Here is an 18,645-nt window from a genome sequence, read left to right as displayed (position 1 = left end):
AAATCCAATCAGGCTATTCTGCCCCATCAGTCTACTTTCGCTCATTAGCAAAGTGACTAAAGGTGACATTGACAGTGCTGTCAAGCGACAATTACTCAGCAATAACCTGCTCACTGGTGGTAAGTTTGGATTCTGTCAGGGTCACTTGGCTCCTGGCCTCATTACAGCCTTGGTCCAAACATGGATAAAAGAGCTGAATTCCAGAGGTGAGACTAGAATGACTGCTCTTGAAATCAAGGCAGCATTTGGCTGATTGTGGCATCAAGAAGCCTCAGCAGAATTTAAGTCAATGGGAATCAGGGGAAATATTCTCAACTGGTTGGAGTCATACCTAGCATAAAGGCTGTGGTTGTTGGAGGCCAATCATCTCATGCCCAGCCCATTGCTGCAAGAGTTCCTCAGGGTAGTGTTCTATACCCAACGATGTTCACTGATAGTTCAACGATAGTTCCACGTGCAACTCCTCAGACAATGAAGTAGTCCTTGCTTGCATCATGTAAGACCTGGACAATTTTCAGGCCTGGGCTGAAAATTGGCAAGTAATATTCAAGCCACACAAGCGGCAGGCAATGATATGCTTCAACAAGAGAGTCTAATCACCTCTCCTTGACAGTTAGTGGCATTACCATTGCCAAATCCCTCACCATCAATAACCCAGGGGTCACCATTGACCAGAAACTTAACTGAACAAACACATTAACACTGTGAGGACAAGAGCAGGTCACAGGCTGGGTGCTCTGCAGTGCACGACTTACCTCTTAACTCCCTGGGTTCAATCTTCAGACTGTGCTAAGTTAGCTGTACTCTGCTGAGGCATGCAGTGCCCTGGACAGACTTTCCGATAGCTAACCAATGTACCTGATGAAAGTTGCTGGGCATTGATGTGATGTGGTTATTCAACGTGTTGCCAGCTGGCAATGCATGCTAGCCCCATCCTTTACGTTGCACAGAATTACAGAATTTTATATCATTGGAGAAAGCCATGTGGTTTACTGTGAAGTACATTTCCTTCTCCTTTCAAGTATCTATCTTTTAAGTATCTATCCATTTCCCTTCTAATAGAGATTCTGTTTCTACTTTCCTACAAAATCCTGTTTTTGCAGTTCAGAATTTGAGTATTGCTGAAAGAGACATGTCCAAGCTTTAGTCTTGCACTCAGTCGCAAGAACACCAATATAAAGGGGAAAACAACAATTTATGCTGTATATGAAGAGAGCGTGCTGATTGGTTGGCAAGTGGCATTGCCATGCCATTCCTCATTCTGTTGTTTTCCTCTTACATTGGTATTCTTGTGAGTGTCCTGATGAGTGCAAGACGAAAGCTTAGACATGTCTCTTTCTTCAACAACACTTAAAATCCCGTTTATAAACTTAAACCACTCTCACATCATAAACTTAAAAATGCTGTTACAGGTCTGAAAATAGCCTAGGTTGATGGTCCCCAATTTTACTCACCCTGAACAAAAGGCTTTCCCTTTCATTTAACTCAGATGTCCAAGTAACAAAACATTCCTTTCACCTAGCACCAACAGGTCTCATCTGATCATCACTGCATTCATTTGCCCCTTAAGCTCCCAAAAAACATTTCTGCACATTTTAAACTTTTATACATAAACTTACCGGTAATGGATAAAGTTTTCCATTTACTTTTATACACAAATTATTAGGGTAATTGTCTTCTTGTGGACAGCTCGTCTCTGCGAGACAAAACCTGAAAGCAAATGAACAGTGGAATCAGATCAGCAATAGATCTGCTAAGAATTCTGCTGAATAAACAACATTCCTCTTACTGGAAGAAAAAGACTAAGTGCTAATGCAGCCTAATCCACTCATCAGACTGAAAGTTACATCCACAATATTGCATCAGAAGTATTAATAAGTTGCATTTATATTGTCTTTTCAAAATAGAAAAATTCCTTTAAGTTTCGGAAAACTGCCCACAAATACCTCTGCCACCTAAGAATATAACAGGGGTAGGAGTAGCCATTCAGCTCTTCGAGCCTGATCCACCATTCAATGAGATCATGGCTGACCTTCTACTTCAACACCATTTTCCTGCACTACCCCCGTATCCCTTGATGTTTTTCATGTGTAGAAGTCTATCAATCTCAGTTTTGAATATACGCAACGATTGAGCCTCCACAGCCCTCTGGAGCAGAGAATTCCAAAGATTCACCACCCTCAGGGTGAAGAAATTCCTCAGTTCTAAATGACCTGCCTAGAGGTATATCAACATTTTAGAAAAACAAAATCCAGTATTAAAATAAATTCAACACAGCATTTTGAAAGAGAGGATAGAGCTATTTTACATATTAAATGCCTTAAAAACCTGTCAAAATATGCAGGTGGAGCTATATTGGAATCAAATACCGTTACTGTAAACACACAAATGACCAATTATAGATTGAGAAATTGGGCTTGTTAGTGTACATTTTTTGGTTGCTCCGAGTGCCCTTAGACAACTTGTACAACGATTCATGCCGGTTGCCATTTTGGTGCAACTGTTAATGCGAACAGTGTACACCCATAGAGCAGGCAGGTCATGCCGTCAGTCAGTGTGCAAAGCTGATTCACACCAGCTGTCACTTTGGAGTTCAAGGCTCCAACCAATGTCCTCCTTTAACCTCATCAACTACATTGAGGTTAGTTGCTGCTGATTCCTTCTGGTTATTGCTGTCCTACAAGCATTTAGCGTTTTCATAATTTTTGTAAGTTGCAAAAGTCTATGGGATGAAATAGTATAGCAGGTAATTGAGAGACTTTACGTTGACTTCAAGACTTCTGACTAAACCAATCGCTCCTAGACATGGGTGCACTTGTAGATATTCTCCTCTGGAATATAGCATGACTTACAGAATGAACAGAGGTCATGCAGAGCAGGCAAGGCTACAGGGAGAAGGGGAAGGAGCAATGGGAGAAGAGCTCTCAGAAGGAGGCCATATCCACCCAGGATGTTAAGGAAGCAATTCTCCTACCTGAACCTCAGCAAGGAACAATGCAGGATGTCTGCACTTCAGTAAGGATGTCCTCAATGAAATCTGCAACTAGCTGAAGTCACAACTACAACCTTAGAGTAAGGCAAGAACTACACTGCCAGTGGCCATGAAGGTGATCATGGCACGAACTTTTATGTATCTGGCTCCTTCCAAGCTGGAGATATTTGCAACTTCTCACAGTTTGCCATCCACTGTCGCTTGAGAGAGATAATTGAGACTCTCTATTCAAAGAGAGCTAATTCATGTCATTCTCTCTTCTCAGAGACACATAGGTGGAGCAAGGACACAGCTTGGCAAGGATTACAAGCTTCTCATGAAATGTGATATACAATACACCACTAGCATTGAGAAAAAAAATTTCTGCTGTACAGACCGCTCTGGAGGAGCCCTGCAGTGCTCGGCAGGATAGCTGTCAGATTCACGATGGGTCTGCTGCATTCTGCAAAACTTTGCAATTATAAGGAGGCAGCTCCTGCCAACAGCTTTAGAGCGAGCAGCTGAGGAGCAGGGAAATGAGGACCAGGCAGAGAAAGTAGAGGAAGAAGGGAGACAACCTAGACTGCCACCTTTTGGCTCAGCAGTCCATGATGCACTCATCTGAGTGCAAAAGCAATAACAGCAATCCCAATTTCCCCATTCACCAACAGTACCACAGCTAACCTTCTCTCTGCCCATCACAATGTCTGGCCACAATACAAAATAAAAGCCACAAAATAAATATTCCAAACCAAATTTATAAATGAGATGTCATACACTGTGTCCAAAGTCAACTCGTACATTCCCTTAATGCCTATCTCCTGTGAGGCTCTGTCTGCTCTAGTGTTCCTATACAGTACTACCCCAGTGTTTGCAACATTCCTGCTGGAAAATTGCCTTCAGGAGAGAAGACTGCAGATGGTCTTGGTAGACAACCTCCAGCAGCTCTGGACCTAGTGGCAGCCTCGACCGGATGGCTGACAAGCAACAGGAGGAGTTTTGAGGAACCCAGATGCTGCATTCCTGAAAGAGGTTTGTTTTTTTTAAATTCATTCATTGGATGTGGGCTTCGCTGGCTGGGCCAGCATTTATTGCTCATCCCTGGTTACCCTTGAGAAGGTGGTGGTGAGCTGCCTTCTTGAACCGCTGCAGTCCATGTGGTGCAGGTACACCCACAATGCTATTAGGAAGGGAGTTCCAGGATTTTGACCCAGTGACAGTGAAGAAACGGTGATATATTTCCAAGTCAGGATGGTGAGTGAGTTGGGGGAGAATTCCCAGATGGTGGTATTTCCATCTATCTGCTGCCTTTGTCCTGCGAGATGGTAGTGGTCGTGGATTTGGAAGGTGCTGTCGAAGGAGCTTTGGTGAATTCCTGCAATGCATCTTGTAGATGGTACACACTGCTGCTACTGTGCGTCTGTGGTGAAGGGAGTAAATGTTTGTGGATGTGGTGCCAATCAAGCGGGCTGCTATGTCCTGGATGGTGTCAAGCTTCTTCAGTGTTCTGGGAGTGACACTCATCCAGGCAAGTGGGGAGTGTTCGATCACACTCCTGACTTGTGCTTTGTAGATAGTGGACAGGCTTTGGGGAGTTAGAAGCTGGGTTACTCATCGCATGATTCCTAGCCTCTGACCTGCTCTTGTAGCCACAGTATTTATATGGTTAGTCCAGTTCAGTTTCTGGTCAATAGTAACCCTCAGGATGTTGATAGTGTGTGATTCAGTGATGGTAATGCCACTGAACATCAAGGGGTGATGATTGGATTCTCTCTTGTTGGAGATGGGCATTACCTGACACTTGTGTAGCATGAATGTTACTTGCCACTTGTCAGCCCAAGCCTGGATATTGCTGCATTTGGACATGAGCTGCTTCAGTATCTGAGGACTTGTGGACGGTGCTGAACATTGTGCAACCATCAGCGAACATCCCCACTTCTGACCTTAGGATGGAAGGAAGGCAATTGATGAAACAGCCGAAGATGGTTGGGCCATGGACACTACCCTGAGGGACTCCTGCAGTGATATCTTGGAGCTGAGATGACTGACCTCCAACAACTGCTACCATCTTCCTTTGTGTTAGGTATGACTCCAACCAGTGGAGAGTTTTCCCTGATTCCCATTGACTCCAGTTTTGCTCCAGTGAACTCCTTGATGCCATACTCGGTCAAATGCGGCCTTGATGTCAAGGGCAGTCACTCTCACCTCACATCAGGATTTCAGCTCTTTTGTCCATGTTTGAGCCAAGGCTGTAATCAGGTAAGGAGCTGAGTGGCCCTGACAGAACCCAAACTGGGTGCCAGTGAGCAAGTTATCCCTAAGCAAGTGACGCTTGATAGCACTGTTGATGACCCCTTCCATTACTTTACTGATGATGGAGAGTGGACTGATGGGGCGGTAATTGGCTGGGTTAGATTTGTCCTGCTTTTTGTGTACAGGGCAAACCTGGGCAATTTTCCACATAGCCAAATAGATGCCAATGTTGTAACTGTACAGGAACAGCTTGGTTAAGGATGCAGCAAGTTCTGGAGCACAAATATTCAGTACTATTGCTGGAATATTGTCAGGGCCCATTGCCTTTGCAGTATCCAGTGCCTTCAGTTGTTTCTTGATGTCATGTGTAGTGAATCGAATTGGCTGAAGACTGTTAGAATGTGATGCCATAAACCAGAGGAGATAATGGGATGAGACAGAAGTGGGAAGTTTGGAGGTGGATTAAGTTTGTGGGTACTGTCATCTTCTGTGGTTTTAGCCTTACCACTGGCCTCAGGAATGAGTGTCCCTATAATAGCCAGTATCATCTCCTCTATGGGGTTAGGGCAGATACACCTGTCGCCCTTGGGTTGGCTCCTCTGATCTTTGACTTTCACCACCTTGTCCTTCAAGAAAGAAAGTGCGTCAGGTAGGAGAATCTGTTTGTCTGATGTGACTGTTGAATGGTGGTAGTGTGTGCAACGTGTGGGATGTTGGTGTGAGACTTGCAGTAGTGCTAAGTTTGTGAGGATGAGGTGAAGCATATGAAATATTACCTATGAGGCCTGATTGATAGTTGTTGAATGATATGGTGTGGCGATTTGAACAGTGTCTGAGGCAAGTGGTGAAGTTTGAAGATGCATTCACTTGTCCATTCATGTGAGGTCACTGAGCTTCACTGCAATGTCGTCAGGGATTAATTCCTGGCATTGACCTCCATGGCTACCTGCTCCCACTGCCTTGTGTGTCTGAAGGGTCTCCTTCCTCCCTGCAAATGCAGGACTTCTCTGTCTTTCCACCTCCTGTACCAAGAGCTCCAGCAAGTGTCCAAAAAACTTGAAGACTGCTCGCTCCCCTATTGTGCCATTCTTCACTCATTCCCAGGCCAGATTCTGTTCAAACACAACTGCCAGCACCTGCTCCTGCCACACGGGACCTCTCCTTTAAGAAGTACAGGCTTGCTTTAAATGGTGCTCACCAATGAACAGTGCAGTTAGCACTAGCTGGACACAGATCATTGAAATGAGCAAGCCACATGAAGTTGGCCTGCTGCCTCCACTGGGATCAGCAATTAATCATGCATTGCGATCCTTGCACATTTCCGGACACTATCCAATTAAGCCCCACAGTTTCGTAACATCAGTAAAGATAAAAGATTAAAACAAGTTCAATATTTGCCATCAATACTTATATGTTATGTTTTTCCTTCCAAATTCATGCAACATCATCTAGCCAAGAGGGTGAACAAGTACCTCGCTTCTGGACCTGTGGTGTTGCATGATTCCTTCTCCCAAGTGTTGGGGTAAGAAGTACCTATCTTTCTCCTCAACAGCAAAAGTAAAAACTGGAATTTTACCAAGTGTTAGTAAGGTGGTGGGAAGAACAGGTTCAAATGCCTATGTACTATGACTCTGAGCTTTCTGTGTAACTCCACAAATGAGTTTCAACAAAAAATAACAGTGTCTCTTTAAGGTAGAACTAAAACACAGCAAAGAATTATTCAGAGATTAACTTGTCTTGTCTGAACAAACTACTCAAATAGATTAATTTACCTCAACTGCACCTGTACAATATAGTCTCTTCTTCCACCTGGCAAAAAGTCCCTGTAAAGAATGTAATAGATCAAGTTACTTAGAAGTAAACAGTATTGCGCCAATTTCTCTCAAACCATGAACATTCGTACACTTATTTTTAAGACACAATAAGAAAAATCTATTGATAACAACATTTTAAGTCAAGTATAAAGTGCTGAAACAATAAAAACTATACCCAATAGCCCTAAATGAATACAGGTCACACATAACTGATGGAAATTTGTTTTTCTGTTCTTCACCCACACCCAACTCATTCCAAAATACCATTTCACAAATGCTGGCTGAACTTTGTTCCCAGTTGGCCATTCCATATGAAAATGCCTAGACAGTGAATATTGGAAGGTTTTTCAATCTTAGAGGTATCATAATGGGTATCTATAATGTGTAGTTTCCCGCAGGTGTCAACGGATCAAAAATCAGGAACAGGTAACCTCGCTGATTTTTCTTTTTCCTAATCTAGGGTTGCTAAAGCCAATTGCACTGTGCCAATTAAAGCCCTAGCTGTTATCACATAACTGAACAAAATCAGGAATCAAATCTGGAGACATTCCGATCTCTATAGTTGTTCCGCAATTGGATTATCAACTAAATATTTGGTGAAATACTTAGAGGCAATTTATAAGATATTTATATCTCTTATAAGTAACATTAGTGAGTCATCAAAGTACTCCGTCAAAGGACATCAGGAAGGCTTCTGCTGCTTCCCCCCCCCCCCCCCCCCCCCCCCCCCCCCCAGTCTCCACCCCCAGCCACCCCACTGACCTCCTGAGGGCAGAGATCTTCTAAATCACCATTCTCTAGGTTGGTCTCATACAAATATGCTCTCTCAGCTTACCGAGCATCCATGTGAGAGAAATCTAACAAAGATCTTCATTGACAGATCTACCAGAATTCTGCTGCAGTCTGTCAATTCGGGAAGCCTCCAGTGTACTTTCAATCTTTACATTATTACTGTACAGTGAAAGCCTTCGTCTGTGAGTACTGTTGTGTTAATAATATTTAAACTTGCTAAGTTAATGTTAAAATAAGTATTTAAGAAAATTGGTTTGAGTAGATACCAGGACAAAGCATTTTTAAGCCAGTTTCCTTTGGTTTAAGTAAGGCCTGGCACTACATTAACAGAGAAACTCATTTGCCCTTCTTACCTAGAAATACATATTTCTTTTACTTGTTGAGGAGTCAATGCGAAGATAAAGTACTTTTCCTGGAATCGTTGAATATTTGATGGCACTGAATTAAAGAAAAAGTTAAAGGTTATTTAAACAATGCGGTGATAAGCAGTGGATACAATTGATGTGCATTTTCAAATGGCCTTCGAAAAGGTGCCCCAAAACAGACTAACAAATAAGGTCAGCTTTCTACAATCTTTCTCTAATAATTTGCAGATTCAATTTGCCGAAATGGTTCTGGTGTGGGGTATTTTGGCTGCAGAATTGGGGTGGAGAGGTTGGGTTTGTCTTCCTTGGAGTGGAGGGGCTTGAGTGGAGATTTGACAGAGGTATACAAGCTTATGAAAGGTTTACCTAAGATAGACAAGGAAAAGCTGTTCCCAATAGCTAATTGTACGAGGACTAGGGGAAATAGATTTAAGGCTTTGGGCTAGATATACAAAGGGGAAATGAGGAAGAGCTTTTTAACACAGCGATTGGTAATGACGTTGAATTCACCGCCTCTGAGGGTATTAGATGTGGAAACAATGAATGATTTCAAAAAGAAATTGAATAGGCCCTCGAAGGAAATAAACTAGCAGAGCTACCGGAATAAACAGATTAGGGGAATGGGACTAACTGGATTGCTCTTCAGAAAGCTGGTATGGAATCAACAGGCCAAATGACTTCCTTCTGTGCCGTACTGACTTTATGTCAGGTAATGTGAAGTTGGGGACAAATGGCAGAATGGATTGCTAGTTGGCTTCAGAACAGAAAGCAGAGAGTGAGAGTTAAGGGTAGCAGAGGAGCTGAAATGGGACGCTCCACAGGGATCTGTGCAGGGACCACAATTGTTGATGTTCTAGAATAATGATTTGGACTTTGGAATCAAAAATACAATTTCTAAGTTTGTGGGTGACAGCAAATTGGGGGGATAGTCAATACTGAGGAGGGCTGCAATAAATTACAGGAGGACATTAATGAGCTTGCAGAATGGGCAAATAATTGGCAAGTGAAGTTCAATACAGATAAATGTGAGGTAGTGCATTTTGATGGGAAGGATAGGGAGGTCACTTACTACTTGGAAGGTGCAAATCTAAATGGGGTAGAGGAACAAAGGGATCTGGGAGCACAAATACATCAATCACTAAAAGTTACAGTGCAGGTTTTCATGGCCCTAAAAATAAATCAAACCAAACAATCAGCTTTATTTCTAAAGCAGTAAAATTGAAATGTAGGGAAGTTATGCTAACCCTGCATTGAACCTTGGTTAGACCATACTTAGGAGTACTATGTGCAGTCCCGGTTGCCATATCATAAAGAGGCACTAAAGAGAATGTGTAGAAGATTTACAAAAATGATACCAGAAATGTGTGGGTACACATATCAGGACAGGATTGACAGGCTGGGTCTCTTTCATCTAGGAAAAAAGGCAGCTGAGGGGTAAGCTAGAGGTCTTTAAAATTATAAAAAGTTTCACAGAATGGATACAGAGGGGTTTCCTCTTGAGGGGAAAGGCATATTTTGAGACCATCAACGTAAAATAGTCATCAAAAATCCAATAAGAAACTCAAAAAGAAAATTCTTTACCCAATGAGAGTGAGAATGTGGAACTCACTATCACAAGGAGTGGTTGAAGGGAATAGTTTAGATGTATTTAGGGGAAGGTAGATAAGGATATGAGGGAGAAGGGAATAGAGGGTTATGATGACAGGTTTAGATGTGAAAAGTTGGGAAGAGGCTCGAGTGCAGCATAAACACTGACTGATTTGGCTGAATGGCCTGTTTCTGTGGCATATACCCTATGCAATCATATGTAAAAGACTTCAGCTTGGCTTAACTGATATTAGGCTTGCCTCCAAGTTAAAGGCTGTGGGTTCAAGACCCACTCCTCGACTTCAGGACATATTCTAGGCTGACAGTGCATTACAGGAGCACTGCGTTGTCCAAAATGCCGTATCCTGGATGAAACGTTAAAACAATGACCAATGACGATGGCAACACCATCAACAATAGATGAACTGGCATTTTGTCTGAATGTTTCTTATGGATTCTTGTTGTATGCCATATTTATCAATGCAATAATGACTGCAAGGCAGGGTTCATCACATGTAGCTCAAAGGCATGGTGAGGCATTGTATGAGCTCAAGCTTACTTCTTTCTGCAGCAGACATGATCTGAAGCAATGAAATACAAAGATTCACTGGATCCAAAAAGAACAGTATGACTTGCAAAATAGGTAAAATGTAATCTTTTTTTCAAAAAGCTCCCTCCTCTCAAAAAGACATTAACTGGCTCCTGCTAGGGGAAAGTTTCACAACTACCAACAATCCTCTCATATCTCATTCAAATGGCCTTTCACAAAACAGGACCTGAGACAGTCAGTAACTATCAGAAAACCAACCAAACGTGGAGGTGATCATCGCTGAATCTAATCATCCCCAACACCCACACTTTTCTGAGATCTGGAACTCTGGCTGATTTTACCTAGATCTAGATCAATGGCTGTAATTACAGCACTTTGCTTGAGATCAAGATCAAACTAAAGACCTCACTGGAACGCACAGCTCAGTTTCACACTGGACAGTGTACTCATCCACTTAACCATTGAAGGAGCACGACAGTGGAACTTAGTACAGATCCGCACAAGTTCCCCTTACTCTGTAACGTCGTTCATCACCTGTATGCATGCCTCAACAAGAAAGGCTCAGTGAGACATCTGATAATTGTGTTAGCTGTTCAAAGTCTAAACATTTTATGATTACCAGTGTGTCCACATAAAGCGTAAAGCACATAATCTTGCTCAGTCCCACTGGAAGATCATACCACAAAATTGACAAGCAGTAAACACAGATAAATACACAGTTAGCTTATTCTATAGATCTCCATTTTTACTTTGGAAAATGTGTTGTGGTAGCATATCTGATCATTTCCAAGAATGTAACTTCATTATTCAAGGACTAGGGCAATTCAATGCCAAGCAATAAGGAGAGCCATTTAAAAGAAATTAATTTTCACTATGAGAAATTTCTCAGCTTCCCCAATAACTTAATATACATTAGCTGTGATGTCCTTGAGAAGCAAATAGTTTGTTAGTGTTGAGTGCCAGTAACTTGTTGAATATTGTAGAACTAGTACTAAATACTCCAGTAAAATTGGTTCAAAATACCTAAAAGAATTACTTCATGCTGAAAAGAAACACTATCTGTATATATTCCAAAACTTTACATCACTATCGAACATGTCAAGAAATCATGGCTGAGCTCTATTTTAAAATTATATCCTCTTGTTCTGAATTTCCTCACTAGAGGGAATAATCTTGTTGCATTTACCATGTCAAATCCCTTCATCATTTTAAGGGCTTCCACATGCCCCCAGCAGTTTTTTACTCCCATCGGGGGAGGCCCATTCCATGCAGCAAGTCTGGCAGCTAGTGTTGGGCAAAGGGTGGGGTGGGGGAGGTGGGTCCCCTGGGCCAATTGGACACCACCCCACCACAGAAAGTTCATATTTTGCCATTTATCCTGCTATCCACCCTGCCCCAATCTTGCAAACTAAAAATGGTCACAGCTGCCAGACTGTCGCCATGGAGGGGACCTCTCCACAAAGGGTGGCCTGTAGCTATCTGTAAGTCAGCTACAGGGAAGGGGAGGGGTTGTTATGCTCTTATACCGTGAAAGGGTTTCCCAGTCTGTTGCTCAAGGTCGCCTCCTTTCTCTGGCCGTGCTATGGCCACTACAGGTGATGTGCCTGCCAACTGGAAAATTGTGGCATAGGAGAAGGTCTTTAATAGGGTGGATGGTAGCCCTCAAACACTTGATCCGGCCCCCTGGAAAACAGCCCGGAAGCTGGACTGTTCCAGCACATCAGCCAGCAGCTGGAAATTCTGGGTCTGCCCATCTCTGGAGCCAATCAAAAATTTGGTCCATAGAACCAACATATCGAGTACAAACAATAAAGGAGGAATTTAGACAATAAGGAATTTAATACAGAATTTCTAGAGTGCTTTTGTTTCAGTTTGATGAACTGAAATTCTGTGGAAGGGTCATGAGGACTTGAAACGTCAACTCTTTTCTTCTCTACCGATGCTGCCAGACATGCTGAGTTTTTCCAGGTAATTCTGTTTTTGTGTTAAAAAAGTATACATTGTCCTTTAAAGGATCAATGACTTGATTGGCTAGAGCTAAAAAGTTACTGAAGGTTAAATGTGCATGCGTGCATGTGCGTATATGTCCAAGCCTACCATGTTCAAGCTCCAGACTCTGATCCTTGAAACACTAAAGATATGGTTTATTTTCCCACCCAACATACGAAAGAGATCATTGGTTGCAATAATCATCTCATGAGATTTCCAATGCTGTACTGAGACTTCTTATAACACAAAAAAAAATCCGAAGCTTAAATAATCTGATTATAAAGTCCACTTAATGATACCAATCATTGACCAGTGTTAGAATCCCAAGTGGTTATTTTCCGAGTGAGAGCATGGTGAGCAAATGCTGGCAGATTCTTTGACCAGCTTTCCAGCAAGAATCACTGGATAACTATTACAAGCAGAAACTCTGGCTAAACTTTGTCCCTCAGCTGGGGACACTGAGCCAACTACAGCACCTCAGATGGTGGCTTGGCTGAGGTCAGTTACATATGAACATACAAGTTAGGAGCCGGAGTAGGCCATTCAGCCCGCTCTGCCATTCAGTAAGATCAGAGCTGGTCTGACTGTAACCTCCTGCATACCCCTGATAACCTTTCAACGCCTTGTTTATCAATAATCTATCTACTTCTGCCTTGAAAACATGCAAAGACTTTGCTTCCACTGCCTTTTGAGGAAGGGAGTTCCAAAGACTCATGACCCTCTGAGAAAATGTTTTCCTCATCTGTCGTCACAGAGCAGCCCCTTATTTTTAAACAGTGACGCCTTATTCTAGATTCTCCCATAAGAGAATCCTTTCATCCACCTTGTCAAGACTCCTCAGGATCTTATATGTTTCAATCAAGTTGCCTCTTACTCATCTACTCCAGTGGATGCAAGCCTAGCCAGTCCAATCTTTCCTCATAAGACAACCCGCCCATTCCTGGTATTAGTTTAAATAAGGAGACCAATACTGTACACAGTACTCCAGGTGTGGTCCTGCACAACTGAAGCATAACCTCCCTACTTTTATATTCAACCCTCCTCGAAATAAATGATAATATTCTATTAGCTTTCTAATTACCTCTCCTTTGTGATTATGCACTACTACACCCAGATCCCTCCAAATCTCAGAGCTCTGTAATTTCTCACCATTTAGATAATATGCTTCCTTTTTATTCTTCCTGCCAAAATGGACAATTTCACATTTTCCCACATTATACTCCATTTGCCAGAACTTTGCCCACTTACTTGACTTATCTATGTCCCCTCACGTTCCTTATGTCCTCTTCACAACTTACTTTCCTATCTATCTTTGTATCATCAGCAAATTTAGCAACCATATCTTTTGCCCCTTCATCCAAGTTATTTATAACTCAGCATGCACCCAAGGAAACTCTTGGCTTAGTCATGCAGTACATTTGTCAACACAGATAACAATGTGGTTTTCATTGTCTGCAAAATTAAGCTATATAGATTGTGGCAGTTAAACTGAACAAATGCACATTATGCAAACTCTCAGCTATGATGTCCACAGTCAAGTAACTTATTAACACGTAAAATAACATGAGCAAGGTATTTGAAGATCCACCATCTTTGCAGCAGTATACAGTGAAAGTTGCTTCCTTCAGGAAAAAAGGGTTTATAAATAGTATGGATAAAAACAAAAATACTGCAGATGCTGGAAATCTGAAATAAAAACAGAAAATGCTGGAAAAACTCAGCAGGTCTGACTACTGATACAGATACTTAGAGTTTTGTGCTCTGGCTAAAATATTCCTTTAATCAGTTACAGTAACGTTTGAATATAAAGACTCACCCAGACTTGTAGGTTTAATAAGCACATCCAGCACATCATAAAAGGGTATGCTTTTCAGCTGGACATCTGGATGGACAGGATGGATGGAAGGAGAAGCCTCTTGCATTTCTATATTCGGTTTAGTCTCATGCAGCAACACGGAGCTAACCAATGGAGATGAGGTCTGAGGTGTGGCTGATGTGGATGCTGAAGAATGCGCAATGCCTGACGTTAACTCAGAATCAGTCGAAAGATTATTGTCCAAAGAGAAAACTGAAGACTTTATGGCTGACAAGTCAGCAAGGCTTTCAATAGTTCTAGGAAAACGTCGTCTGTACAGTTCCTTAATCTTGATCTGAACAGCTGGACTACAGCCACTTTTTAACAGGTGAAGTGCTCTTACGAGGAGTTCATGTTTACGACCACTTTTGTTACGACCAGCAAAACCTAACAACACTTGAAGTTCTGAGACACGAAAACTCGAAACCATATTCTGAAAGATAAAAAGAAGCAGTCAACCTAAATATTTTAATCAACCTTCAATGTCTCAGTAACTTCTCAAATCTATAACTTTTAATACTGAGAAAAGTATTAACTTGCAAACCAAGTACTTTTGTATTCAATGCTAACTACTACATAACTTATATAGAAGCTCTTATCTTGAAACTGGAAAATGGTGTCTGAGCGAGAATCTACTTAGCTTTATCACAACCGCACAGGTCTTACGTTAGGCAAATGACTACCTACATCCCTTGTGTGTACTAAGTTAATTCTATTTCAACACATATGTAAACATGGGGAGATGGTGGCGTAATGGTATTGTCGCAGGACTAGTATCCAGAGACCCAGACTAATGCTCTGGGGATCATAGCAGCTGGTGGAATTTGAATCCAGTTAATAAATCTGGAATATAAAACTAGGCTCAGTAATGGTGACCATTGTCCTAAAAACCTATGTGGTTCACTAATGTCTTTTAGGGAAGGAAATTTGCCATCCTCACCTGGTCTGTGACTCCAGACCCACAGCAATGTGGTTGACTCTTAATTGCCCTCTGAAATGGCCTAAGAAGCCACTAAGTTCAAGGGCAATTAGGGATGGATAACATGTGCTGGCCTTGCCAGCGATGCCCACATCTCATGAACAAATAAGGAAAAAAAATGTTACCTTAAATTTAAAGCCATTGCCTGTCACTCAGATTTGAACTGGGTGCATTTCAACATTCAAGCCTATTGACAGATGGGCTTATCTTCACATTAATTTAAAACAATGAAAAATCAAGGTTCTCTTTAAACCCACACCCCAGAGAAGAACAAAACTAGCCAACATTTTTGACAAGCTACTGGTGAATCACCGATACAAGAATTGCTGGACAAAAGAGCAATCAAGGTCCATCAAGTTTCTATTATCCTGGTGATACAATTGTTGTTGACTAATCATAGCAATCAATCTTCATCACTTAGCCTATAAAAAACTCAAACATGACACAAGGAAAGCCCCAGGGATACACAGTGTTGGGAACCATAGTCACCTTTTTCCTTTCAAATATGTTACACTTTCCACATGTCGTTCCATTTTCATGTCTGCCCCTTATGGTTTACAATTTTACTATTTTTTGAGGAGAGAATCAAGGTTGACTGAAGTAATCAGAATTTACCTTGAGTATTACTCTGTACAGTCCCTTTCTGTTTGAGAATTGAAGTAATTCAACAATTCATATCTGGTCTCACTTCACCAAATGTTTCAGTCTACCTTCAGATGGCTTAGAGGAGCGCATATAAAAGGATGTGCAAAAGATATGACATCCAGTTCAAATCATAAAAGGGTCTTGTTGTTACATATCTGGGTTACGCCAATTAAATACAGAAAAATCCAACATACTTCGAGAATGGGAGGTGCTAGTTAATCAAGAATGCCAGTAACTGAGGTGTAAGGCGAGTTCTATGTTTTCATCCAATAAAATAGCTTCAGGATGATGACGTGGGCATTGAGGTTTTGAGAGGTGCAAAAGAGTGCGAATGAGTGAGCGGCATCAAGAGGCAATGGTGCTGCAGAGCACTGGGAGGCTGAGACCAGAGCAAGGACAGGCAACTGATAACTATTGTGAGTTTGACATCTCCAATCAAAAAAACAGAAACAAACCCAGAATTCTGGTTAATAGAGAATTCTGGTTGGTAGAGTGCTGGATAACAAAAATTTTACTGTAATAGATAGCAAAGGCACAATGCTCAATGCAAGATGCTCAATATTTACATGAGTGACCATCCAAAAGAAGGATGAAACAGCAAGTCTGAAATTTGCAACAAGTGTTCTTAAAAGCACAGTACTGCATATGTAATATAAAGGCATACCCAGGATTTGCAAACACCACTCCAAATATATTAACAAAGTAATCAGAAACTAAAGTTAATTGGAGAGTATATAGGGTCAGAGGTTCGTGCAGGGTCAAATAGTACGCAACCTCAATGGCAACAGTGCTGGGGCCAATGCTGGGAAGGAAGAGAAGTCATTGCAGGAGATTATCTGCCGAGGGCTGGATAGTCCAGAGTGAAACCATAAAATAGTAGTTTCACTCAGCTGGAAATCAGAGTTGGCAAATGTAATTACATTAGTTAGCCAAGCTCTTAAAAGCAGGCCTTCATTTATGAAAACAATGTTTTTGCCCAACTAACTTTCAAACAACTAATTAACAAAGCTTTAAGTATCAAGCTCTCTATTCCAGTCAGTGTACTCCTTTCATCAAGGCATCACCATGCTTGTGGCAAGTCTGGGTTTTGACAGTCTCAATATGAATCAACTCTCCAACCTGAAGCAAATTCAGAAATGTTTGCTTACTACTGTGTGAATAGGCCACTAAACCAATACTGTTAATGTTTGGTGATACACATTTAAACAATTACTTCAAGCTAGTCCATCAACCTGTAACCTCCAGTATAATTGGCTGATTTTTCATGACATATCAAAAAAATACATTTCACTAATAACCTGGTGAGAAAATACAGTTCAACATCTATTCCTTTTTAGCTACAAGTTAGTTAAAATTACACAAATATTAATTTTTAGCATTAAACATATTTATATTAATTGCAGTCTGGTCCTACTATGAACCCTCTTCCTCTTTCTAAAACAGTTCACCTTTATTAATACATTTTCACAAAAGAGATGTTTAATGGATGGCAGTATATTATACTCTTAGGCTTGTGTCACTGCCATTATGCTCATACTTACATGGCACCCAGTTGGTCCCAAGTCTCACATACTGTTTTTAAAATCAGTTAGCCTGACCTAACAGCAGACATCCCTTATTTGGATTCAAAACAACCAATCAGATTATGACACTTGAGATTTGACTATTCAAGTATTTAAAAAAAAACTCCCGCAGGACCAGAGTTTTTTTCATAATTTCAAAAGGCAAACTTGACATGACTAATTCGTCACAAGGTTAGGAAGCCAGGGACAGCCAATTCTGCTATATGTAAAAAGGGAAGTGTTTTATGAACAAAGTTTTTTTTTAAATGATCGTACAAAAGACAGATCTCAACTTTATACATTAAATGACAACTGAAACTTCAGAAAAAAAAATGTTTTATTTACTTGAATAATAAAAAAAATAAACTGATCTAAAATCGGAAGATTCCTCAGCAACAAGAGTACATTCCAAAAATTACTATAAAAATACCATTAAGCTTCCATATTAAAAAGGTACGGAAACCATTCCTATTCCACGTTTTGGACAAAAGAGAGCAAGAGAACAGCAACCTCTTCCCCCCGGGGGTGGGTGGGTGGGGGGGAATGACACTGAAATTGCAGTTTTTGGAATAAAATTTGGAAATCATAAAGTCTTAATTGCCTTAGATTAGGTGACAAACCTAAGGTTAACCAGACATTAATAAACCTTCTGGTAAGAGAGCAGCTTGTCAGGGAAACGAGCAAATTGTCAGGTCAGAGGCCTCACGGCCATCTCCCATCATTATAGACCGAGTGATTTGTTTCATATAAATTTTCTTGCGGTGACCAATTAGTTGTTGTGTTTTCGGTTTGAGGGATTTTTAAAAAAAATCTAATTACTAGCGACGCTTCACTGATCAGGGCAACTCGTTCCTCACGGTGTCTCTCCCCATCTCTCTTCCCCGCAGCCCGCTGTTTCCAACTGGGCGCTCTCTCCTCTCCCATTTCCGCCTCCTCCTCCTCTCCTCTCCCTCCCTCACTTACTCACTCAGCCACTCACCCTCAACTCGTCAAAATCCGCCATCTTTCGGCCCATCCCATTATGCACTGCGCAGAGAGGTCACGTTCGACACCGGCGTCGTGGCGTCATAGCTGGCCGCACCCATCCTCGCTCCAACACTTGCAACAATGATTGACTGTTTCCCCACTGATCATGCAGCAGATGATGACCACCCACTTTATGCCACTATCATCTTAACTCCAGTACAGCTACAACACTGGCATAGGCTTGGCTTAAATAGCCAAGTGGTTATGGTACTGGGTTTGTAACCCCAAGATCAAGAGTTCAAATCTCACAATGGCAA

The 18,645-nt window shown here is 41.5% G+C and overlaps 1 protein-coding gene across 7 annotated transcripts in view; it reads right to left on the bottom strand.

The window, feature by feature from the left end:
- pias2 (protein inhibitor of activated STAT, 2) overlaps positions 1-18,394 on the bottom strand; it is a 52,185-nt gene extending 33,791 nt beyond the window's left edge. For 3 of the 7 annotated variants that reach the window (XR_005943284.1, XM_041189298.1, XM_041189306.1), the window contains exons 1-5: positions 18,182-18,297; positions 14,138-14,609; positions 8,184-8,268; positions 6,997-7,047; positions 1,620-1,710 (exon numbers count right to left, since the gene is read on the bottom strand). Coding sequence is in view for 6 of the 7 variants with exons in the window: in XM_041189298.1 (XP_041045232.1) it covers positions 1,620-1,710; positions 6,997-7,047; positions 8,184-8,268; positions 14,138-14,609; positions 18,182-18,286 (804 nt within the window). In the remaining variant the exon portion in view is untranslated. Of the gene's footprint in view, positions 1-1,619; positions 1,711-6,996; positions 7,048-8,183; positions 8,269-14,137; positions 14,610-15,644; positions 15,785-17,341; positions 17,879-18,181; positions 18,298-18,341 lie in introns of those variants that run through there. The other 4 variants (XM_041189312.1, XM_041189317.1, XM_041189325.1 and 1 more) reach the window with 3 other exon arrangements.
- Between the last annotated feature and the right edge of the window lie 251 nt (positions 18,395-18,645).

This window comes from Carcharodon carcharias, chromosome 1 (assembly GCF_017639515.1).
Source record: "Carcharodon carcharias isolate sCarCar2 chromosome 1, sCarCar2.pri, whole genome shotgun sequence".
NCBI lineage: Eukaryota > Metazoa > Chordata > Chondrichthyes > Lamniformes > Lamnidae > Carcharodon > Carcharodon carcharias.
The sequence above is the reverse complement of the archived record's forward strand: the minus strand, read 5'-3'. Positions and strand labels throughout refer to the sequence as shown.